Source organism: Felis catus, chromosome B2, assembly GCF_018350175.1.
Source record: "Felis catus isolate Fca126 chromosome B2, F.catus_Fca126_mat1.0, whole genome shotgun sequence".
Classification (NCBI taxonomy): domain Eukaryota; kingdom Metazoa; phylum Chordata; class Mammalia; order Carnivora; family Felidae; genus Felis; species Felis catus.
Genome location: NC_058372.1, coordinates 79,328,230 through 79,354,343, shown reverse-complemented (window position 1 = coordinate 79,354,343; position 26,114 = coordinate 79,328,230). Strand labels below are relative to the sequence as shown.

At 35.0% G+C, this 26,114-nt stretch overlaps 1 protein-coding gene across 2 annotated transcripts in view; it reads left to right on the top strand.

Annotated features, from left to right (window-relative positions):
- Window positions 1-26,114, top strand: part of RNGTT (RNA guanylyltransferase and 5'-phosphatase) — a 312,630-nt gene that overhangs the window by 158,050 nt on the left and 128,466 nt on the right. For both annotated transcript variants that reach the window (XM_011282466.4, XM_045057829.1), the window contains exon 13: window positions 19,247-19,347. In XM_011282466.4, coding sequence (XP_011280768.1) covers window positions 19,247-19,347 — 101 coding nt within the window. The remainder of the gene's footprint in view (window positions 1-19,246; window positions 19,348-26,114) is intronic.

Sequence of the window (26,114 nt, the reverse complement as noted above, 5' to 3'; positions counted from 1 at the left end):
GAAAAAGCATTTGACAAAATACAACATCCATTCACGATATAGACTCCCAACAAAGTTGGGACAGAGAGAACATTCCTCAAAATAATAAAGACCATATGAAAAGCTCACAGCAAATAACATCCTCAGTGGGGAAAACCTGAGAGCTTTTCCTCTGAGGTCAGGAACAGGGCAGAGACTGGAAGTCCTAGTCTCAGCAGTCAGACCAAAAAGAAATATAGGCAGACTATTTAAAAATTTATAGCTATTTTATTTTTCTTGTTATACATGCATATGCATAATCTATTTTATGCTGTGTCTTTTTTTCTTTTATGGAAGTCTTCAGTGACTTAAAGTCTCAGTTGTTTCCTTGCAGAGTCCCAAATGCAAACACCTATTTATTCTTCATGAAACAATAATGTTAGATTTGCTACTTGAATATTCTTCTCAGAGACTTCTCAGTGGGTTAGAATTGGTCTCTGATTAAGATAAGCCACTTAATATCTCTTTGGTTCTCCAGTTCTTCATCTGTAAAATGTACAGGCTATAATTAATAACTTAGCTCTGAAATTCTGAAATGATCTTATGATGATCAATGTATGTCAATATAAATCAACACTTAAGAATTCCTTCTTCCTGCCAACATCTGGGAAAATGTTTTGGGTAAAGAATTCTTAATAAGAGAGAGAATAAACTCTTATTTTATCTTCCTAAAAACAATACATCTCTTAAATGGAAATTTAGACTGTTGCAATAGATAGAGTTTTTGTGAAGTTTATCATTGTCACCATTATATGACTTTATTTCTATTGTTTTTTTTTCCTGCCATCATTTCAATAGAATTCTCACTTTTGCATGCTAAATTATACATAGTATATGGAATGGCTTTGCAAGGATCACATTTTGTTCATCAGTGGACGTTATCAGTTTCTTATTAATTTAGCCTAACAGATCCTTAGGTTAGTATATATCTACAAAAGACTTATAACAATATTTTGTTATGAAAAATATTTCACAACTACTTATTTTGATAAAAGTTTACTTGATAATATAGCACTATACTGTACTAGTCTTTGGTTAATCCTTTTCATTTTCCATGAAAGTTTAATGATTTTAGTCCGTGTTACATTTTTTTCTCATGATCATTTTCCATCTAGTTTTATTTCTCAAAAGTACAACACTTTGTCAATTATGTCTTAATTTTTAACAGAAATGCATACCTTTCACAATGTGTATAAGTGTGCCCTTTAGTAAGACTTCACTGTTTATTGATAGATTGCCATGTGGCTATAAGAAGGATGTGGTACTTACTGACATGTCTGCCAATTCTATTTTTTTTTTCATTTCTATTGTATTTGTGTTAAATCTTCAAAAGGATATTCTGAGTATAAAATGTATTAACTCTGCCATCCAGAAGAGGCTCCAATTTAGCATAAATGTATCCAGGAGAGCTATTTTCTTGCTCATATCCAAAATTTCATTGTATCCAACTTTGTAGCATTTATTATTTTTTTATGATTTTACTTTGCAATTTCGATCTGATTTTTCTATTCTTACATACTGTGTTCTTAGTTTGGGCCACCACCACAGGTGGGGTCCTATATATTCCATTTTTAAACTTTTGATTTACTAAAGCCACAGGTAAGAATGTACTTGGTTTCTACACAGAGACTTTTGACTTTTCTACGTCTTTCAAAAAATGAAGGCATAAGTTTCTATTAAGTAGGTGAACTTGAATGACCTTATCAAGCACTGTATTCATGATAATTCTGCTAAAGGAAGCAGAGTTTAAGATCTATTTTTCTAATAATTCATGACTCTTATGATTTCTTTTCATTGCTTTCAAAGAAAGAATACTTACATTTTTTCTTTTGCCTAATTCTTCGGTATTGAAACCACTGTGTTTATGTATTGTCATCAAGTTCCTTGTCTTTACCAAGTAAAATGGCCTTTTTGTGATTGCTATTGCATATCCAAAGGAAAGACCTTAATTTTCCTTTTCAGCAGCTCTAAGTTTTCTGTGTAAAGAGGTAAGAGCAGAATTGATTACACACAGTTGTAGTTTCCAGTGGTGGGAGATGTGATTTTAAATCGTCCAGAGATGGAGTATTAAATGACATTGCATCACACAATGAGAAATTCAGTCCCATTCCAGTTTTTATTTACTCTCTGTTTATAAAGTCTATTTATTTCTGGTTTTTAATATCTAAGTCTTGCTAATCTTTCTCTTTTCAATCAAATAAGTGTGGGTCTGGTTTTCCACTATTTAAAGGCAATATATTGTCAGGGATAACTTAGTATCCCTGATTCATATTCATCATAGCTAATTTTAGGACTACTTATTAGGGGTAAGCAATACCATTTTCTATTTATGGTATAGATACCATTTGGATCAGGGTGGTTGGGAGGCTCAGTCAGGTAAGTGTCTGACTTGGGCCCAGGTCATGATTTCGCAGTTTGTGGGTTCGAGCCCTGCATTGGGCTCTGAGCTGCCGACTCGGAGCTTGGAGCCTGCTTTGGACTCTTCGTTTCCCCTCTCTCTCTGTCCCTTCCCTGCTTTCTCTCTCTCTCTCTCTCTCTCAAAAATAAATGAATAAACATTAAAAAAAACTTGGATAAACTTGGATAAACTTTCCCAATTATCTTTGGGGCCATTTTTCAACCTTCCACAGTTATCTAGCTTGATACAGTATTTCCATCTAATAGCTGTAGACGCTAATACGTAATATAAATTTTTATTCTGCCCTTGTATGATTTGTAAATTACCTTCATTGGGCTATTTAAAGCAAGTTCTGAATGAGAATTTAGGAACCTTAATCAGACTAAGAACTAATTTTTAATGTAAAATTTGCCAACATTTCTACATTTTTCTTCTGGGGAAATCTAAAACCTTTCGTGAACTCAGCTTTAATAATTAAGTGCAGACAGGGTAAGTGATGGGCACTTATGGCAAATTAATGTGGTATATAGTCATAGTGATATATATAATATGGTATTTTTTATCATGTTAAAATACATGTAAATTTAAATCTAAATAAAAATTTTTTAAAATTTAAATTCAAGTTAGTTGAATTTACTACTACATATAGTGTAGTATTGGTTTCAGGAGTAGAATTTAGTGATTCATCACTTACAAATAACATAGTGCTCATCCCAACAAGTACCCTCCTTAATGCCCATCACCCATTTAGCCCATCCCCACACCCACCACCCCTCCAGCAACCCTCAGTTTGTTCTCTGTATTTAAGAGTCTTATGGTTTGCCTCCGTCTCTGTTTTTATTTTGTTTTTCCTTCCCTTCTCCTGTGTTCATCTGCTTTGTTTCTTAAATTCCACATGAGTGAAATCATATGTGTAAATCTTTCACCTTTTATTAAAAAAATTTTAATGTTTGTTTCAGAGAGAGAGAGTGCGCGTGCGCACAGGTGTGAGTGAGCACGAGTGGGGGAGGGGCAGACTGAGAAGGGGACAGAGGATCCAAGGTGGGCTCTGGCTGACAACCTGTTGGGAGTTATCCAAATTTTAGAATCTATACTTCTTTTTTTCTGGAATTCTTTGGCCTCTTTAAAGACCAAGACTTCAGGGTCTTTCTTGGTTGCTTTGCTTGGCTGTTAGCATTCTTGGAAAAGAGAAGATAAAGGGGGCGAGGGCCCAAGGTTCAGTAGGTAAGCTTTGCTGAACTTTCAGTTTGCCTCTTCAGTTATGCTTGAATCTTCTGGACTGAGCTTCTGTCCTTCACTTTTTCCACAGAATAAGGGTATCTATCTCCTGCCTTTTGCCCAGGGTGGAGGAGGGAACTAGAGACTTTAATATTCCGTATAAAGATTTTCAACCATTCTCCTTATTTTCAGTTCTGTCCCCCTTGGCAGCCTTCTTGGTTATCTGTTTCCTACGTTATTTAATCCATTCTGGGGAACTGTGGCATGTAGCATGAATTGCTTTCATTGGTGTCCTCCTCTGCAAGCACTGAGTATTCAGTTTTCTGGGCTCTGTGCCTTACTAACTTCTCCAGCTCCTTTCTGTCTTTCAAAAATGTATTGACATGTTGTTTTCTGTTGTTGTCTTCTCTCCTGTATTTCCTTTTCTGTTGATAACTCTTTTCTGTAACTCCTACTTTAGTGAGGTTTCAAATCAAAGTGGATATAAATGCACCTGTTTAGTCCACCACATTTATCAGAAAATCTTCAAAACTTCTCACAGTGTGGTGTTGCATCTCTTGGCTCCCTTGACCCAACAATTCAAATAAATTAAGAAAAGAACTGATTGAGTGACCATTCTAGCAATCCGAGTGAGTCTGTGTAGAGTGGAGAGGCGGTCCTGGTTGGGGTAGACAGAGCTTGATTTTTAACCTCTGATCCCTTCTCTGATACTACAGAAATATTCCAGAAGCAAATGAATGGTGAAAGATGAGAGGATTCTGGTGCATTTACTTGTGAAAAAACTCTTTGGCCTATATTTATTTGGTGCTAGTTACTTAAAACTTAGCAAAAAGTTAATTCTGCTCTATTATATTAATTACAGTGAGTGAATTCAAGTTGAATAAAAGGTAGAAAATGTTACTCCTGCTAAAAAGAAGAAAAAAGAGAAAATATTTGTATCTTGAGAAAATGCTGAAAAATAGTGATAAAGATACCATAAAAGTGGTGATTCTGTTGAGGGCAAAGTTCCCAGCACCAGCTTAGAGGAAAGTTTCCTTACCATTTCATTTAGTGTTCTGTGTTTCACGTAGTTTATTATTTTTATAAGAAAAAGGAAAGCAAAGTTAATTAATGGTATGTTCAAAAAAATAGAGCTTAGAGTATTTTTTTGTGATTATAAAGGAATACACCAGTATCTGATATTTACTAAAACACAGAGCAGCCATTAATTATTGTGAAAGCCTCAATTTAAACAAAGTAGATTAAATTGCGTTTATAGAATTATAGAAAATCTGAGATGAAGAGATACTTCCAAGATTAGCCCAATGGTTTCAAAACACTAATTTCCAAAATTGTTGTTTTCTGTGAACTACCTTGGGATCACATGGAGGGATAGGTTACTAGGTAAGCATTGTGTTTACATCACAGCAGCTCCGACTTATTTCTTTTGTATATTGTAGTTTTGGATAAGATTGTATTTTTAAAAGGGCTTTGCCTTAGTAAATATCATTTGAATCATTTGCTTTTTTGATAATCTCTCTTCGTTGCAAAGTCAAGATTATTTTTCAGCTCATTTTATTTTTCAGCACTGTTTTTGGAAGTACTCTCATGGCTTCTATGACACCACACGTTCCTAATTTCTTCTAGTCATACTATTTCTCCTCCATCTCATTCAAGTTCTTCGTTTTCTACTAATCATTGAAGTTTGGACTTTCTCAAGGCTCAGTGTCCTGGACCTTCATTTTTTTCTCATTCTCTACTCTCTCCCTAGAAATCTCATCTGCACTCATGGCTTTAGTTATTTCCTATAAGCCAGACTTTAATTTCTGTTTACACTCCATGTATATTTATCTAATTGCCTACCTTGATACTGCCTTTTGAATTTTTCAGAAACAAGCAAATATGCAAACTGTAAACACCTTTCCTTTCCCAGCATTTCCTACCCCCACTTCCTTAAATGCAGCTTCTTAAATGAGAAATCTAGATGTCATCTTTGACATCTTCCCCTCTTTCATCCCTCTAATCCACGTCCAAGTCTTGCCAGTCTTCCTGCTTTATCACCTAAATATCTCATAAATTATTCCCTTTTCTCTCCATAACCACTACCATGGCTCTAATCTGACTTACCATTTGTTGCCTCTTGCCTGGTCAGCTGCTGTGGCATCCTGACTGGTCCTGCAACATTCACTTTGTCTCCCTTCAGTCTTTTTTTCTTGTTGCATCTAGAGTGATCTTCTTTCTCTCTAGTGATTTCCCCTTACTCTCAATTTAATGACCAAAATTAGATTTGAAGGCAGTTTACTCTCTTCTTTATCACATGCTGCTTATTCGTTTCCCCATGTGCTTTGCTGTTGATGTAAAAATGACTGATTTTTACTTAAAGGTGACTTACTTATATTACTTTATTCACGAACATGGTTTTTAAAAATTTCATATGTAAGCTGTTTGATAAAATATTTAAATATTTTGAGAGAAAATGGGTATTTTCTTCAAAGAAAAAATTAGCTGTTTATTTTAATATAAACCTATGTATTTTTAAGGGTTGAGGTTCAAACTTTGATCAAACTGAAGTGATCATCTGATTATTAGTCTATACCATAAACCAGTTAGGTTTTATTAGACTCATATACAAGGTTTTCAGTTTAATGATTTTATTGACAGTTTGAATTGCTAACCTTTTGTGGTTTGTCATCTAAAAATAAATATTTTAAAATGACTTGGCATTTTAATATGCTATAGGTAGTAAATTATTTTACTTGACGGCTATAAGATCTTTTAATTTAATTTACAAAGTTGATAATACTTGTTAACTGGCTCTTACAAGATTTTAATGATTTACGTAGCATAGTAAAATTTTATTCATGGTAGTAACTGATTAATTTCTAGCCTTTTAAAATTCATATTTGATTTTACTTTTGTCATCTGGAGACTCATGTTTCTAAGTAAGAATTTTTGTGCCATTAATAATCCATCACGGAAATAAAAACAAATATATGGTAGTAACTGATTAATTTCTAGCCTTTTAAAATTCATATTTGATTTTACTTTTGTCATCTGGAGACTCATGTTTCTAAGTAAGAATTTTTGTGCCATTAATAATCCATCACGGAAATAAAAACAAATATATAATGAATTGCAAAATAGTAGTAATAATAAAAATAATAAAAATTCTTTGTTTTATTTTTAAAAAAGGCTTTTCTTTATCTACCAGCTATACTGTGAATATTAAACATATAATTGTTCCCATGTTGAGTCAAGAGTATTTACTCTTAAGCTGTCGTGATACAATTTTTTTTTGTTTTCATCACTATCTTGATTTTCTGTAAGGTGGGTCGGCTTGATTTTGTATCTGGCATTAATCAGTTTGCATGTAAATTGAGTCAGCTTTGATTTTAATATTGCTTTCTTGTGAAATATTAATGTTTTTATTAAACCTTTACGACTGCCAGGTATATTGAATGTTATGGATAGATTGTAAAATGAAAATTGGAATTAGTCTAATGCCTTGTCTTGGAGTACATGACGAATTAGAGTGGTTTTCCTCTGAAGCAGAGATGATGTTACCATGGTGAGAGCTTCTGTTGCCATGACATTTGCTTGCATATTTTGATAGGTCTTCATTTGAAGAAGGGCTCTGTTTCCTGGCAGACTGGAAAAGTGTCATTCTATCTTTTCTCAAAATGTGTTATTTTTTACTGAAAAATATAATAATTTCCAAAGAACTGTGATAGTGAAGTGCCAAGAAAGAAAATACACCTTGTTTATTTCTAATTTTTTTCCTTTTTCAACTTTTAGAACGCAGCAAAATATTCTTAGCTTGCTTTGTTTTCTTCTAGTTTTCTTAATAAATAAGATATTTCACTTCCATTGAATTTTGTTGACAAAATAAACAGCTAAAGGTGAATAATTTGTAATCAGTCTCAGTTGAATATAGATAAATAATGTTATTGTACAACTAAAAGACACTGCTAATGATGATATATTGGTAGCAGAGCAAGGGGAAATAAATATAAATAAGAACTTAACAAAAATGAACGAATCAGTGAATTCCAATAGGTAAATATATAATGTACAAAATCAGTGTTTGTATAAATGATACATATTAAACACAATGAATTAAGGTTAGTTCTTTTTTATGGATAACTTAGGTTTAATGTTGAAATGTTAATGGCAGATACTTTTTAAAAATTGTGTTTTACAGTGGTATATTTTTAATTTTTAACCAGACAATACAGAAATTTTAACATGTAGTAAAAAAAAATAATAATACATAGAAGAAAGCCTCCCTCTCACATGTCCTCCCTTCTTGTTATCTATTATTGTTAGTTTTTAATTTAACTTTTCAATTTCAATTATACATATGTTAAAACATAATAACATAAGGTAGCATGTTATTTTGCACTTTGCTTTTCAGAATTTGTTCCTCTGTATCTTTAAATGTATATTTTGTTAATGCTCTAATTTTAGCATCTGGGGACATACTGGGGTCAGCAACAAGATAGGGCTTATTTTTGACATCTCCCATCTCTTATGCTTGTGACAATTCAGAATTTTAGAAGGAAGTATTTGAAAGGATGCATTCTGTCCATTTAGAATGAAAAAAAAATTATTTTCCTTTTGTTGAACTTCGGTGATAACTTCAGTGGCTCTTTCTGCTGGTAGACCGGTTCATTTTGTAAAAGCTGCAAACTGAAGTTTTCTATAATGAGCACATATTTATACAAGCTGTTTCTTCTGCCTCAAACTGTTTTTTTCTTTCCTGTATTACTCCCATTCATCCTTTGAATGTCACATTAGGTGTTTTGCTTGTTTGGGAAAGCCAGTTCCAGCTAGGTGAGTGCAACTCTCCCCAGCTACCACAGAACTTTTGTTGATTCCAAAGCATTTCACACCATACTGTGATTTTTAGTTATTTTAACAATTCATATTTTCCTAACTGGACTATAAGTACCATGAAAGCAAAGGCCACATTGATCTCCTTCACATTGATATTTTTGGTACCTATACCGTAGTAGGTTCTCAGAGGGTAAATATTAGGTGCTGTGTTTTGTATACATTCTGAATGTCTCACTGTACTTTCTCTTGTTTGTGCTTACACTCCTTCTTTTTCCCTATAACTCTCTGCTTAAAAAAATTTTTTTAATGTTTATTAAAAAAAATTTTTTTTAAAGTGTATTTATTTTTGAGAGACAGAGAGAGACAGAGCATGAGCAGGGGAGGGTCAGGAGAGGGAGACACAGAATCCAAAGCAGGCTTTAGGCTCTGAGCTGTGAGCACAGAGCCTGATGCGGGGCTTGAACCCACAAACAGTGAGCTCATGACCTGAGCCGAAGTTGGACACCCAACTGAGACACCCAGGCGCCCCTAATGTTTATTTATTTGAGAGAGAGAGAGAGAGAGAGAGTGCGAGCGAGTGAGTGAGTCAGAGCACGAGTGGGGGTGGGGCAGAGAGGGAGACGGAGACACAGAATCCAAGGCAGGCTCCAGGCTCTGAGCTGTCAGCACAGAGCCTGACACGGGGCTCGAACCCACGAGCTAGCTGTGAGATCATGACTTGAGCTGAAGTCAGTCGCTTAACCGATTGAGCCACCCAGGCACCCCCCCTATAACTCTTCTGTCTAAATTTCACTTCCTCTGGGAAGCTTCTCGATCGTTTTGATTATATGTTATATCTTCTTATTTCCTGCCGTTACAGCTCTGAACTGCACATTTCATAAAACTCACAATCTGTTTTAACTGCTTATTTGTCTGAAAACCCACATTACTGTCATCTCTCTGGCCTCTAGCAGAGGTTGACACAGACCTTCTAGTTGATCAATAGATATTTGCTAGAAAAGAAAAAGAGTGAATGCATACTCTAGACCAGTGGTTCTCAACTGGGGCCATTTCACTCACTAGATGACATATGACAGTGTCTGGAGACATTTTTCATTAGCACAACTGAAAGGGGGTGGTTGTTAGTGCTGTTATCAGTGAGCAGAGGCCAGGGATGTTGCTAAACCTTCTATGATGCACAGGACAGCACCCCGCCCCCCGCCCCCACACCTCAAGCGAACACTTGGCTTGGACTGCAGATGAAGATTTAGAGGTAACTTTTATTGTGGGTGTACCTGGAGCTTTAAAGGAGTGGATTATATGCTGTGAGTAACTGTAAAAAAGGGCAGAGAATAGATACTTGAAGAATGTATATTCAAAATTGATTCTGATGTTGAAATTTACCTCATATGACTTTAATAGACAGTTTTTAAAACCTCTGATAAATGTTTAATGTTAATGTTTCTCTGATGGTTTTTAATGAAGCAGAATAAGCCTATGTAGTAATATATATTGATTTTTTTTCCATTCCCTGTCTACCATGCCCTGTTGTGTGATACCTCTATCTGTGTATGTGTTTTCTTTGCTATTCTTTGCTTTCTGTCATCTCTCTTTTAAGGAGTATGTGTGTGTGTGTGTTTCCATGTTCAGTAATGTAACAAAATTATAAAATTATTTTTGTTATGAAGTTTTTGAGAGCTTCTTTGCTTCCTGAGATAATTGGGACTCTTGGAGTTGTTTTAAAGCCAGATTTATTAAATCACTGTTTTATAAAGAAATTGAGTTGTTCTCTTAAACTAAAGTTTTGACAGGAGGGCAAAATTACTCCGGTTGCCTTTTTTAACTAAATTATCTGCCCTCCATCTGAGAGCACTGTGTGTCATAGCAATTCTTCATACCAATGCTAGAAGCATAGAAAAGTATTTTAGTGATATTATGTAGTATAAATTAGCAAAAAAGTGGTTAACTTAGTTGATGTATAAAAGTCACTAGGCTGCAGGTATTACTTGTATCTAGAATTTGATCATCTATCAGTAGACTGCTTTTATTTAGACTTGGGTCTACCAGAGAAAAGGAGAAACTTTGTGAGTCTGCTAGGTCTAAAAGCTAATGGAATTTTTTACCATATGACAATAATCTTAGGTATTAAGTGGGTATTAACCTGGAGTTGTGGAATGTATTAGCTCATTCCTTCATCTAATAAACTGGGTGGTTACTATATGTCATATACATTGCTGAGTTTTAGAAATAATAAAGATGGATAAAGCACCTGCATTCTATGGAGAAACTTGACATAGCGGCATATTATATCACAGTGTATGAGGTGAGAGAGTGCAGACTGATGGAGGAGTGGAGATACTTTAGTGGGCCCACAGAGAGGATCAGGGTGCCCTAGGAGATTTAGGCCCATGCTGAAGATAGGTCTAGATACTTGGCTTAGTAGGTTTTCACGGGTAGTATGAGCTAAATGGTTAGATGCTGAAGAAGTTTATTAGGTTCTCTGAGCTATCTTTTCCCCACTATCCAGGCCACTTGCCAGTTGCTTTCTCCTCCTACTCATCCCCCTGCACAAAACTAGAGTAATTAGAAAACCACTGACTTAAAATTGGTTTCCTTTGGAACAGTTTTATAATCTCAACTCATGAGATCATTTAATCTACCCTTTTCAACCTTTCATCATTTGCTTTTGGACAAATGATACATTTTATTTTGTTAATGGTATGAAGATTTTTGCATTACTTTGATTTGGGAGTGTTTTGGACAAGTTGTAATCAGTCTGGTTGTCATTTTGTTTATCTGTAAAAAGAGGGAGTTTACTGCATGTTTTCAGGTCTGCTCATTTCTCTAGTATTCTTATTCAGGTCAATTAACTGGTCTTGATATTAATTGGGTATTTTAATTTAACCCACCTTTTTCCCAGTTTCCTTATTGGCTAAATTTTAAAATCACTGTAGTTCTGTGGAACTGCCCAGATACAGAAGTTAAAGCTGAAGTTTCAGAAGTCTTTGTATAACTGTATTTTTTTTTCAAAAATTGTTTCATTAGCCACAGGTTTACAACAATAGCAAGAAGAAATTAATTAGACTTGTGAATAAGAGAGCAGAAATGGTAATCTGAAAATATTTTTGGGTAATTTTTCCAATCTGAATAAACCAAGAAATTGTTTCAATTCTCTAATAATTTTACACTCAAATGACAAGTTCAGAAGCCTCATTGTGGTTGAGCTCACAGTCTTGTTAGTCTTTCTATCTTCTCCAACTAGTATGATAACTGGGCACATACTCTAAGTACTGTGTGTTGACTGAATGACTTTTCTCCCATATAGGGTATTTATATGTCTTGATTTTGTACAATGGATATTTGCTATTTGCTTCTCCATGAAACATGGACAAATAACCAAGTCACTAAGTCTGGAGTTGTTTTACTCCTGTATCCAGTAGCAGTACCAGATAGGATTTCTTCTGTTTTTCTTAAAACTAAATGCTAGAACAATAATAAAAATAAAATTAATATAGTAAGGCCAGGGATCTTTCTTAGCTTCAGGGTATGATCCTTGTGAAGACGGCATTATGCCTCAGGTTTCAGTGTAGGGCCTAGATGGAATATGATAACATAACTGCTCACATTTTACTAGTGGGAATCATAGAGTAGCATAGGGCTGCATAGTATTAGGTATCTCTGGTCTAGATACCATTTTTTAGGCAAACAATACTATTCCTGCATTTTTACAAGCAAGATAGATAAAGTCCCACTTTGAACTTTCTTAAAATCATGAAGTTAGTAGTTAGTAGAGGCAAAAAGGAAATAAATGTCTTCTCCTCTTTGCTGTTATAACTGTCAGCTTCCTTTACATTCGAGTTTCTCAACTTTGGTACCACTGACATTTTGGGCTGGATAGTTCTTTGTTGTGGGCAGCTGCCCTGCAGGTTTTAGGTTTAGAAACATCTCTGGTCTCTGCCCACTAGATGGCAGCAGCACTCCCTACCCCTAGTGTGACAACCAAAAACGCAGGCATTGCCAAATATGGAGGTGCGGAAAGTGGGGGAGAATCACCCCTAGCTGAGAACTGCAGCTTTTTCCAACTAATATATCACTTATGCCTCCATTTCATTTTATCCCTGTTTTAGAGACTTCTGTTTGGCATATGGCCATCCTCTACCTCTACGCCAGGTTCTGTTCTCATTTGATAAATACTTTCCCAAACATCTTTTATTCTGTTTCTGAATTTGTATCCATTACATTTTTTCTTTAAGAGGATGATAGATATCTTGGGTTATATCGGTGATTGCATTCAGACATAATCTACCCCCAAGTTTGTACTTCACAGCTTACCTGCTAAAACCAGATTTATTTCTATAGAACTAAATATGTATCAGTTAAATATAGGTTCAATAATTATTTAAATCTAGATACATGCTGGTGAATTTAATGAAATTAAAATGCATTACTCCCTAATTAAACACTGAAAATTGTAGCTTGAAAAAAAGTTTTTGTATCCATGTTTATAGTTCAGCAAGATTCTGTATTTTAAGTTGGGTAACTCATAAATATTTAATTTTAAAAGACTAAGTCCCTGTATTATATAATATCTTTGCCCTTATCATTTTGGGGATCATGAAAAAAGGATTTTTTGGTAGTGATTGATGCACCTAATCTTTCACAGATATTGCTAATCTAAGTCATTTCATAATCTAAATTATTCTATTTAAAAAGTAAAGCTAAATATACTGAGACTAATATTTTGTAATGAATTTAAAAGTTTAGCACAATAAAATGCAAATTTTTATTAAGTATTTGTTGAGCATTGTACTAGGTGTTTTGTAGGCACAGAATTAGATACGATTTTTGCTGGAGTAGAATTTACATTCTAATAAGTATTTAAATACATTTTATTCATGGAATCTATGTCATTGTAGAATTTACATTCAGTAATTGAGAACTACCATATTTTTCTAAAATTTATTAATATGAATTTCATTAATTTTCATAAAGGTGCTTTGAATTCCCAATAATATCAAGTCTAGTATTTCAAATGAATATAAATGGTTTGGTGTGCAAGGAGATGAGGAATGACTTAAGTTTATGAATTATTGCTGTGTAAAAACAGAATTAGTACGTGCTGTTTTCTCATTAGATTCAAGTTTGGCTCTTGATTTCCGGAGAGAAGAATGTGAAGGATATTTAATATTTATTATACAAATAACATTATATATTCAGATTCTTTTTAGAATTGGTCATTAGCTACCTGTTATGAAATATTTTAAAACTGTACACAATTAACCTTTCCTGCATTTAATAACTTAGATTGGTATTGGTTTCTAAGTAGTCTCATACTCATGCTCATAAATAGAGAACCGAAGTAAATGATGGTTTGTCTGACATTCTCTTGGCTGAGGTCGTGAATGGGGTTGAGATGGATGCTGACTTTCCTTTCTTCCCTTGCTCTTTTTTTACCCCTCACTACCACAGTGAACCACTCTCACTAAAAGGTCGATGACATTTCTGTCAGGTATGCTTTATTAGAAAAAAAGACTAAATTTTATCAGAGTCTTCTCATTAATGGATTGACAACTAGAAAATTCTGCAGTTTTGGCATTTTTAAAAATATTATATTCAATAAGTCTAAAGAGATTTATTTGTGATCATTCTGAAAGATGTATGTTACCTAAGTGAATCTCTCAGGGCAAATAAATGGATGAAACTTCCACTGAAATATTATATATTTGATTTTATATTCATTCATGTTTAAACATAAGACTTGGGGGAAATAGCATATATTTTTAAATTTGCTACAGATAAAATATCTTTAATATCAGCTCCAATGGTTTGTCTTTGTTAGTACAATGTAAGTTTTTACTAAATTTGATGTTGTATGGACTTCGGTTTGAAGTTTTTTGTTTTTTTTTTTTAACGTTTATTCATTTTTGAGAGAGAGAGAGAGAGAGAGAGAGAGAGACAGAGACAGAGCATGAGTGGGGGAGGGCAGAGAGAGAGGGAGACACAGAATCTGAAGCAGACTCCAGTCTCTGAGCTGTCAGCACAGAGCCCGATGCAGAGCTCGAACCCATGAACCATGAGATCATGACCTGAGCTGAAGTCGAATGCTTAACCAACTTAGCCACCCAGGTGCCCCTGGACTTATGTTTGAAATAACTAATCCTGTGACTAAGGTTTTTGCAGTTTTTCTCAAAATTTTAAAACTGTGTTAGAATGCAGTTTGACTTTTATATTTAAGAAAAATATTTGTAATGAGAACACTTAGCAATTTTTCCATCCCAGTGAATATCTTTCTCATAATATGGCTCCACTCCCTGTAGACATACTTGCCTCTCCTTCAGTAGATCCTAATATTTTTCTACTCCTGTGTTTTACTTGTATTTACTTCATGCTATAAGTCTGCATAAATGAATATTACTCATTTGTCAAGGCTTACAATGATCATTCCTTTATAATCAGTTCTTAATTCACTTAACTAAAATATTTTCTTACTGTGTTGCCAGAATACATTTAAAACACTTATTTTTCCTGTAATCTCGTTAACTGCATGGACAGTGTTCTACAACTATTTCTACTATTTCCAAAACTTTTACATCACCCCAAACAGAAATTCTGTAACCATTAAGTGAGAGCTCACCTTTCCCCACCCCAGCTCTTGGTACCTCTAATCTACTTTCTGTTGCCATGAATTTGCCTACTCTGGATATTTCCTGTAAGTGGAGTTATACAACTTTTATACTTTTGTGTCTGGCTTATTTCACTTGTAATGGTGTTTTCGAGGTTCATTCTTTTTGTAGCATGCATTAGAATTCCATTCCTTTTTATGGCTGAATAATATTCCATTGAGTATACATACCGTATTTTGTTTATCCATTCTTATAGTGACGGAACATAGGTTTTCATCTTTTGACTACTGTGAATAATGCTACACTGAACATTCACATATAAGTATCTGTTTGAGTCCCTGTTTTCAGTTTTTTGGGGCTGTGTTTTCAGTTTTTTGTTTGTTTTTGTTTTTTGGCTGGGTACCTAATAGTGGGGTTGTTGAATCATAGGGTAAATGTGTGTTTAGCTTTTTGGGGAACTACCAAACTGTTATCTTTAGTGGCCGCATCATTTTATCTTCCTTATAGTAATGTATGTGGGTTCTAATTTCTCTTTATCCTCTCCAACACTAGTTATTTCCCCTGGTGATAGTTACCCTAGTAGGTATCTCACTGTGGTTTTGCTTTGCATTTCTTTAATGGGTAATGATAGTAAGCATCTCCTTATGGGCTTATTGGACATTTTATATGTTCTGGGTAGAAATGTCTATTCAAATTCTTTGCCAGTATTAAATTGGGTTGTCTTTGGTTATTAAGTTGTAGGAATTCTTTGTATATTTTAGATATTAAATCTTGATTAGGTATATGATTTGCATATTTTCCCCATTTTGTAAGTTGTCTTTTTACTTTCTTGATAATGTCTTAGGATGCACAGAAGTTTTGTAATTTGAAGTCCAATTTACCTATTTTTTCTTTTATTGCTTGTGCTTTTGGTATCATACCTAAGAATACAAGATTATAAAAATTTATCCCTATGCTTTTGTTTGAGTTGTATGGTTTTAGTTGTTATATTTAGGTCCTTGGTCCAGTTTTACTTAGTTTTTATATGGTGGGACAAAGCAGTCCAATTTCATTATATTACATGTGGAAATATAGCTATCCCAGCATCATTTGTTGAAGAGAATATTCTCTCCCCATTGAACAGACTTTGCATTCTTCTTAAAAAAATCAGTTGGCTATTGATGTATAGGTTTATTTCTGTACTCTCAATTCTTTTCCATTGGGTCTGTATGTCTACTTTTATGCCAGTATCTCTGTTTACAAGTAGCCTTGTACCAAGCTTTGAAACTGGGATGTGTGAATCCTCCAACTTTGTTTGTTCTCTTTTCAAGATTATTTTGGCTTTTCTGGGTCTCTTGTAATTCCTTACGAATTTGAGGCACAAAAGGCTATTGGAATTTTGAAAGGGATTGCATTAAATCTGTAGATTGCTTTGGTAGTATTGACATCTTAGCAATAGTAAGCCTTCCTACATTGGTATTCTGAGGCCAATTCCACTGTGTATGTGGGGGTTCCCCACATCAATAAGCAATTCTAGGACACCAGCTGGGTGTACAACAGTTCAGCTCAAATTTGACACCTGGAGGTAGTGTCAAATTCCACAGATTGAGGGCTGTGTCCTACAACACTGCTGCCTCCTCAACCCACCTTCAGATGCCAGTTGCAAGCCCAGGTTATCACCTGTACTTCTGACCACCTGGCTATAAATCAGAGGTTCCCATGACCCCCCCTCAGGTTTGATTAATTTGCTGGATGGAATCAGTGCATAGACAAGGACTGGGGAAGGGGCACAGGATTTTCATGCCATTTCTAGGCTTGCCACTCTTCCTGAGTCTTCACATGGTCACCAGTCTGGAAGCTCTCCGAACCCTCTTTTTTTAGTTTTCTTAAGGAAGCCTCGTTAGATAGGGCCAACTGATTAAATCAGTGGCCATTGGTGGTTGAATCTTACCTCTAGCCCTTCTTTCCTCCTCAGAAGTTGGGGGAGTGGCACTGAAAATTCCTACCCCCTAATCACTTGGTTGGCTGCTCTGGCAACCAGCCTTCAATGTTAAGTGCTTTCCCAAATCTACTTCAATTGACAGGACAAAAGACCTCTATTGCTTGCCTTGTTTAGGGAATTCCAAGGGTTTTAGGAGTTTTGTACTAGAAATGGGACAAAGACCAAATGTTTATTTCTTATTGTAGATCACAATATCACACTATCTATGAATACGGAATGTTTTCCCATTTTTAGTTCTTTAACTTTTTCAGTAATGTTCTGGTTTTCAGTATACGATCATTCACTTCCTTGGTTAAATTTATTCCTAGGTATTTTGTTCTTTTAGATGTTACTGTAAATGGAATTACTTTCCTTTTTTGATTGTTTGTTATAGAAACACATCCGATTTTTTGTATTGATAATCCTACCAAGATATTAAATTACTAGGAATGAATTTAACAAAAAATGTGTTATGATTTATATACTGAAAATCAGAAAACATTGCTGAAAAAAATTTTGGAAGACCTAAATAAACAGATTTGCAATGTTCACGAATTGGAAGTTTCAGTGTTGTTCAAATGTCATATCTCCCCATATTGACCTTTTGATTCAGTGCAATATTAATTAAAATCCCAGTAGACTTATTTTTCATAGGAATTGACAAGCTGATTTTAAAATTTATGTGGAAAAATTTTTTAATGTTTATTTGTTTTTGAGCGAGAGACAGGGTGTGAGTGGGGGAAGGGCAGAGAGAGAGCGAGACACAGAATCCGAAGCAGGCTCCAGGCTCTGAGCTGTCAGCACAGAGCCTGATGCAGGGCTCAAACCCACGAACTGCAACATCATGACCTGAGCCGAAGTCGGACACTTAACTGAGCCACCCAGGTGCTCCAAATTTATGTGGAAATATAAATAAAACATTAGCTAAGAGAGTTTGGAAAAAGATCAAAGTTTAAGGACTTACACAACTAGATTTCAAAATTATTATAAAGTCACAGTAGTTGAGACAGTGTGCTGTTAGTGGGAGGAAAGTCATATTATTCAGTGTAACAGATTAGTGAGAATAGACATATATCTGTAGCTGTAAGTGGTTAATTTTTGACAAGGGTGCCAAGGCAACTCAGGGAGGAAAGATAATCTTTTCTTTTCTTTTTTTTTTTTTAATTTTTTTTTCAATGTTTATTTATTTTTGGGACAGAGAGAGACAGAGCATGAACGGGGGAGGGGCAGAGAGAGAGGGAGACACAGAATCGGAAACAGGCTCCAGGCTCTGAGCCATCAGCCCAGAGCCCGACGCGGGGCTCGAACTCACGGACCGCGAGATCGTGACCTGGCTGAAGTCGGACGCTTAACCGACTGTGCCACCCAGGCGCCCCAAAGATAATCTTTTCAACAAATGGCCCTGTATTGATTTGACATCCATATACCAATGAACCTAGTACCTTACTTCATACTATATAAATAAATTAACCTCAGATGGGTCTTATACCCCCCAAATAACAGCTAAAATGGTAAAAATTTTCTAAGAAAATTGTAGCAATCTTAGGATGTGCAAAGATTCCTTAAAGAGGGCACAAAAGGCAGCACAAATTATGAAATTTTTAAGTTGATTGAATCCATGCGTTAAAATTCACTGGTTAACTTTATTCATTGTAAATTATGCCACAGTAAAGCTGAACAAGAAAAAAAACAGTTTTTGTTTTTGTTTTTAAAACTATCAAACTTCCTATCCAGTTTTAGAAGGATTGGAGAGAATAACAGGTTTCATTCTTTTTATGGACTTTCACAAATAAGGGTCTGCATACTTTGGCAGGAAAAGGAGAAAGGTTGTCACTAAGAAGGTTAGTAACTAGCTTCGCTCATCAGTTAAGATAAAACTTACATTTAGAAAAGAAGTAGTGGTTTTGCTTAATAAGAAGTAATTGAAAGGGATTAAGAGTCACAAACTTCCAATTATAAAATAAATAAGTAATGAGGATGAAATGTACAGCATAGGGAACATAGGCAATAATATTGTAATAACTTTGTGTGGCAACAGATGATGAATACACTTACTGTGGTGAGTAGTGTGTAATGTGTAGAATTGTCAGACTTCTACGTTGTACACCTGCAATTAATATAACATTGTATATCAGCTGTATTGCAGTTTAAGAAAATACAAAGCATACTATAAAAAGTAGTTGATATGTTTATTTTTTAGCTTGTTATTAATCACTGTCATTTAATTCACTTTAGAAATATAAGCCTGGTCGATGTGATGATATTTTGAAATGGAAGCCTCCTAGTTTGAATTCTGTGGATTTTCGCCTGAAGATAACAAGAATGGGAGGAGAAGGGTAAGTATGCACTTCCCACCATTTTTACATGAAATAATACTGTTTGTATAAGGCTTCACTGTTTACTGGATATTTTACATATACTTTACCCTCCCTCTGCAAAAGTAAAATACTTTATTTTACAATGTATGTATAATGCCTCTACATCTGATTTTCAGCTATTAGAGCTAGTAATGTTTTGTAGCATCCTTTAAACTTTACTAATTTTGGTCTTTAAAAGTACAGATATTTCTCATATAAAAAATGAACTTTGTTAAATTGTAAAAGTGAAAATAGATTTCACTTAAGTAATCCTGTCAAGTGAATTATAAAAGTAAGATATGATCATTGTTATTATAACTAAATGTTTTGAGGTAAGCCCTTTTTACTTTGAAAGAAACTACTTCATACTTGCGTTTACATAGCAAACATTTATCCATAGTTTATTAGGGTCAGGTTTTAATTGTTGATTTTCATTAAGATTTTTCATAATGTTCATTAGGTGTTTTTTTCATTTACTGGTTAATCTTCCTTATATGACTTTATTGGTTGCTATTTTAGAATTCCTTGTTTCATTTCACCTTGTTCCACAAATTTTTATGATGTTAAATAAATACATAACAACAAAGTAAGTAATGTTTGATCAAGGAAATCATAAAGTAAATAACAGTGACAAAAGGATGAAAAGGTTACCAGTACATGCTATGGAATCCTTTTTGCTTGCCAAAGGTAAACTACAGATTTGTTTTTTGTAGCTAATGGAACAAAGGATCAGTTATATGAATCCAGACTCCAGAAGATAAAGTTTCTTAAGAGACTGTGCATTTTTATTTATTTATTATTATTAATTAATTTATTTTAAAGAAATGTGGTTCTTTCTTTCTTTCTTTCTTTCTTTCTTTCTTTCTTTCTTTCTTTCTTTCAAAATATAATTTATTGTCAAATTGGCTAACATACAGTGTGTAAAGTGTGCTCTTGGTATTATTTTTTTAAATATTTATTTTTGAGAGAGAGAGAGAGAGAGAGAGAGAGAGAGAGGGACAGAGTGTGAGCAGGGGAGGGGCAGAGAGAGAGGGAGACACAGAGTCCAAAGCAGGCTCCAGGCTCTGAGCTGTCAGCACAGATCCTGACGCAGGTCTCAAACTCACAAACTGTGAGATTATGACCTGAGCTGAAGTCGGACACTTAACTGACTGAGCCACCCAGGTGCCGCAAGACTGTGCATTTTTAGATGAAGGATACTGTGCAGTGTGGTGAATCCTAAGTAAAAAAAGGGAGTGTAATAAATGATATGAGTGTCAATTTTCATAAAATAAGGGTATTTAATATTTTACATCCTTAAATAAGAGTTTGTGACTTAGTATATAATATAGTTTAGTTAGAACAATTATCTGGGGCCCCAAATACTGTTTCTTGGAAGTATTTCACTCTGTATTGGTCTGAGTTTATCCAAGGACAGATGGGTTTTTAACTATTTATAGGATGGTATGGAATATATGTATTTATAGGACTATATAGAAGACTGTATGGAATATATATATAATCAAAGAGTAGATAAAAGAAATAACATGGCAACCCAGAATATCTGTACACCAGATTCTTTGTGAGAAAGGATAACCTTGAGTTTACTTCTTATCAGTACTTGCCTAAACATTATTTCTCTTATTTAATCCTTGGGAAACAATATTAATGTCAATACCAATTAATGTTAATCATTAACATTTTGTTTGTGTTGTTAATCAACATTATAAAAATGCTTTATATTAATATGCTATTAATTATTAATATTGATAATTAAATCTTATCAATTTTTTGAAATTGCCCCAAACTATATGTATAAAATCTTTGGATAAGTATTGATAAGTATTAAATTCAAGATCATTCTTCCTGACAAAGTATCTGGTGTACAGATATTCTGAGTTGCCAGTAAATTCTGGAACCTGTATGTCGATAGTCCTGCAAGCCGAGTGTAGGCCTGATATGTTTTTCGGAAATGCCTTTTGGAAGACTGCTTCACTTCTAGCAGTGGAAGCTGAGGGATTGATTCTGATCGGCTGCCTGCATCTTTTTTTCCCATAAAAGACATAGATGAATATGGTTCTCGTGAAATATGAGTACAAAGGTAAAATAAAAAATTTTAAATTGCTTTATTACTTAATTTTCTATTTTGTCTAATACTATATTTATAATACGGAGTTAAGGAGCATAAACCCTTGTGTGTGTTTTATTGATGTTTTGTTGAGTTTTGAAAAATTATTTTGTTTTGCTTTTTATGGGTCATAATTGTTAGCACTTAAAAAGCTACATGAGGCTATATATAGAATATCCATTTTCTTTTTATATATATATTTTTTTCAACATTTATTTATTTTTGGGACAGAGAGAGACAGAGCATGAACGGGGGAGGGGCAGAGAGAGAGAGAGGGAGACACAGAATCGGAAACAGGCCCCAGGCTCCGAGCCATCAGCCCAGAGCCTGACGCGGGGCTCGAACTCACGGACCGCGAGATCGTGACCTGGCTGAAGTCGGACGCTTAACCGACTGCGCCACCCAGGCGCCCCAGAATATCCATTTTCTAAGTAGCAAGGAAACAACTGTTTCATTGCAGTTGTCCACTGCATTTGAATACAGCAGAATGGAATTCAGTTTAGTAGTTTGTCATCCCAGTTTTGCTTTGTTCTTAGTATTTTTTAATGTACATTTTGTTCTTTTAAAATTTTAGCTATTTTTCAATGTCTTCTTACCGAAAAAGAAAAGGATTTACTTTTGATCCTAGTGCATCTTTTTTTTTTTTTAATTTTTTTTAACGTTTATTTATTTTTGAGACAGAGAGAGACAGAGCATGAACGGGGGAGGGTCAGAGAGAGAGGGAGACACAGAATCGGAAACAGGCTCCAGGCTCTGAGCTGTCAGCACAGAGCCTGATGTGGGGCTCGAACTCACGGACCGCGAGATCATGACCTGAGCCAAAGTCGGACGCTTAACCGACTAAGCCATTCAGGCGCCCCGATCCTAGTGCATTTTTAAAACATCAAAATGTCAGCATTGAAGGTGATTTTATGATGGGAATATGGAAGTTACATTGGTGTAGGTACATAATTTATTTATAAAACATGGGTGTCAGTTTTCAAAAATAGGGTATTTAATATGAAATAACGGTGTGATAACTATTACATAAAACATGTAATATTCAGTTAGCCAGAGTAATATGGGTTTTTAACATAAAGAATGTTATGTGTTATAGCAGTTTCCACTAAATAAATGAGCTTGTATCTAATGCTTATGTTAGATGCAGTATGTTAGAGAGCATTCTAAGAAATCTGCCTGTAATAGTTTGAAAGGAGAATAGCTGTGTCTCTAAATTGTAAGAATCATAGCATGTGACCAGTGAAGTGACACTAAGATATTAAAATACCATCAGACAAGCTCATTTCTTTTCTTGATTGTACTTGTAAGTATTTTTAAATCTAAAAGCTCATCTAATCTAAAGCATAGAATGGAGTAGAATGTCTTAAAAGATAGAATACAAGTACCAATCCTTGAAAATGTCTCCAGCTGCTGTAATAAAGTGGGTATAGTATAGATTCTTATGAGATTGAAATTTAATACAAATAGAAAAATGCATTATGTTGAATGCCCTGTTAATGGCAATTAAAACCTAAAATTTGCTTTTTATTTAACTCCTTTTAGTATCATTTCTGAAAATTTGGGGTGTATTAACTTTGATTTATCATGACCTAAATAATTTCTCTATATCTCAGTTATTTACATTGTGTTGAACTTTATAGGCACACTATATAGATTTTCATCTGAGAGCTATATGTTATTTTAAAAATATTATGGGTTTATATTAATTTATCTGCAACCAAAAACCATGGTCATTGTGTGAAAAGCTAGGATTACGAAGGTAGTCTATATTCTGGAAACTGCTAACTCTTGAGTACAGTCTCCATGACTTATAGTGAGTGGGGTAAGCTTATTATTTGTATAGCCTTGTAGTTTAGAGCACATATTCTAGAGTTAGACTGCCTGGGTTTAAATATCCTTATTAGCTGTGTGACCTTGAGCACACTCCTTTTTTCTGTGCCTCATATTCCTCATTCATATAATAGAAATTGGAGTCATGAGATTTACAGGGATTAAATGAACTAATATATGTAAAATATTTTAGAACAGATGGCACCTGGTAAGCATTTAAGTGTTTGTTGTTATTTTAATTAAAATTGATTTAAAAGCGCATATTTCCTTTCTTCAAAGTTTTTATTTATTTTGAGAGAGAGAGAGAGAGAATGTGAGTGAGAGTGTGGAGGGGCAGGGAGAGAGGGAATCCCAAGCAGGCTCTGTGCTCTCAGTGGGGAGCCCAATGCAGGAGGGCTCAGGGCTCAGTCCCACAGACCGGGAAATCATGACCTGAGCCGAAATCAACAGTCGGACACTTAACCGACTGAGCCACCCAGGCGCCCCTATGTGGTTCATGGTGACTTGAATATAATAAACACTCAAGAAATATCAAATGGTGAATTGTATATATAAACATAAAAATACAAAAAGCTGTGTGTATACGAGTTATATTGAGTTATCACCTATAATAGGAAGATTGGAAATATTCAGTGTTTTTTTTTTTTTATTGTATAAATCTTTTGAGAGATCTACATCTATATCTTCATGTGTGTTTCTAGGAAAGTTGCTAATAGCATTCTAAATAGTGTCTTTTATAAATTGGTCCAGACTGTTGAGATATAAGATTTTCTTAAAGGTTTGAAACTGAACTCAGACCTACCATCCAACTTTGTTGTTTGATTTTATATTCACATATAGTTATGTGATGTTAATAGATATATCAATTTGGGTATAGTCAAAAACAAAAACAGCAAATATTTTAACAGAATTGATTTAATATGAAGAATTGTAATCAGTTATTAAAGAACTGAAAAGACAAAAATATGTTGAAGAGATAGTAACTGCAGGAAGCACTTACCATGCAAAGGGGAACAAATGAATGGAGGTGAATTATTAAAACTGAAAAGCTTAGAGGCACCTGGGTGGCTCGGTAAGTTGAGCATCTGATTCTTGATTTTGGCTTCGGTCATGGTCCTCAGGTAGTGAGATTGAGCCCTGCATTGGGCTCCACACTGAACCTGGAGCCTGCTTGCGATTCATATTTCTCTCTCTCTCTCTCTCCCTCTCCCTCTCCCTCTCCCTCTCCCTCTCCCTCTCCCTCTCCCTCTCCCTCTCCCTCTGCCCCCGTGCCCCTCTCCTCTGCTTTCTCTTTCTAAAAATAAAAAATGAAATATTTAAAAAAAAACTGAAAAGCTTGGAGAAGGCCCTGGAGAGCTTATAAGAAGGTCACTGCCAGCTGCTGGTGGTGTTGCCTCAAGATCTTGGAGGATATATCTTATGGCTCTAAATTTTGACATCTGAAGACGTGTACAGTACTGGCTAGCAGGTGCTGAGGTTTCAGAGGAGGCCCAATGCAGTTGATCTGAGGACTGCGGTAGAAACTTCAGGGGAGTCAACTGGTACTACTGGGATTAGTTGTCACCCCAGGGTAGAGAACTTTTGCTGCAAACAGGAGCGAATAGGTCCCTTCTTTCTTCTTTAGTCTTTTACCCCCTGCCCCCAAGAATTATACAGCAAACTGGAGCAAAGAGAATGAGTTTAAAGTGAAGTGACGATAGCTTAATATTACCTCAGTCCACTTCTTTAGTTACTTATCATCCATTCACTTCTACACATGCTTGAATTTCCATAAAACAGCAAAAATGGTATTCTTTCACTTGAGGTGCATATATTCTTACTGTCCCTTCGAAGTACAGGGTCACAAATTCCCAGTTAATCATTTACCCATTTCTAGGAGACAGTCATGCTGTCTATCACTGGGCGATGTTAATCACTCCTCAGATTCAGTCATGATTCCATACAAATACTATTGCTTAATGACTGAATTGTAAAGTTAGTCGTCATCGGCAGTCTTGACACCGGTCATAAGACCATAGCTGAAGCTTTCTTTTTCCTCTGTCCATTTCATTTTTCCTTTGTTCTGAGATGATCTAGGCTAAAATATAAAAATGTGGTGAGGTGACACAAAACCTTTATTCCTGATAGGTCTGGTCCTCAGTGGTCTTACCTTTTTTTGTTGTTTATGCAGTTTTCCATTAACTTTTACTGTTGGACAGGGAGCACCCCAGAGAATACCCTAGTTTCCAGACATAGCCCTTCCTAATGGTTTCTGTAGCAACAATCTGGCTTGTCTTTGGTAATAGAATCAGTCACATCAGCTAGCGGAGAAATCATCTCTCTCTGTCTCTCTTTTTGCTTGTTGGTTCAGATAACATGAGAAGCACAAAATGGTCAACTAGCAGTTTCAGTTTCTAATTCAGTGGGGTATTCTTGTGTCCCTTGATACAGAAGCACTCTTATTTGCAAACCAGAATTTCTACATTAAAGTTGCTGGGATGGAAAACAAAAATTCTGTGAGTAGATAATTAGGAATCATATTGAGATAAGGATGGTCTTTGACTCCTGTATTTTGGCTAAAGGAGAAACGACACCATATATTTGGTCACAGATTTAAAGTCCAAGCCCACAACCATCCTTTTAAAATGTGGTCTCCTAACTGGTGTTGTAATTGAATTTTCAGTTGACCATTATACTGTTCTGTTAAGCCAGCTGCTTCTAGGTGGGAGGTGAGGCCAGTGAATTTCAAGGCGTTGAGCCCATTGCCCCAATTGTTTTTGAAGTAAGTTTTATGGAAACTCATGTTTTAAATTAAAAAAAAAAAAATTAA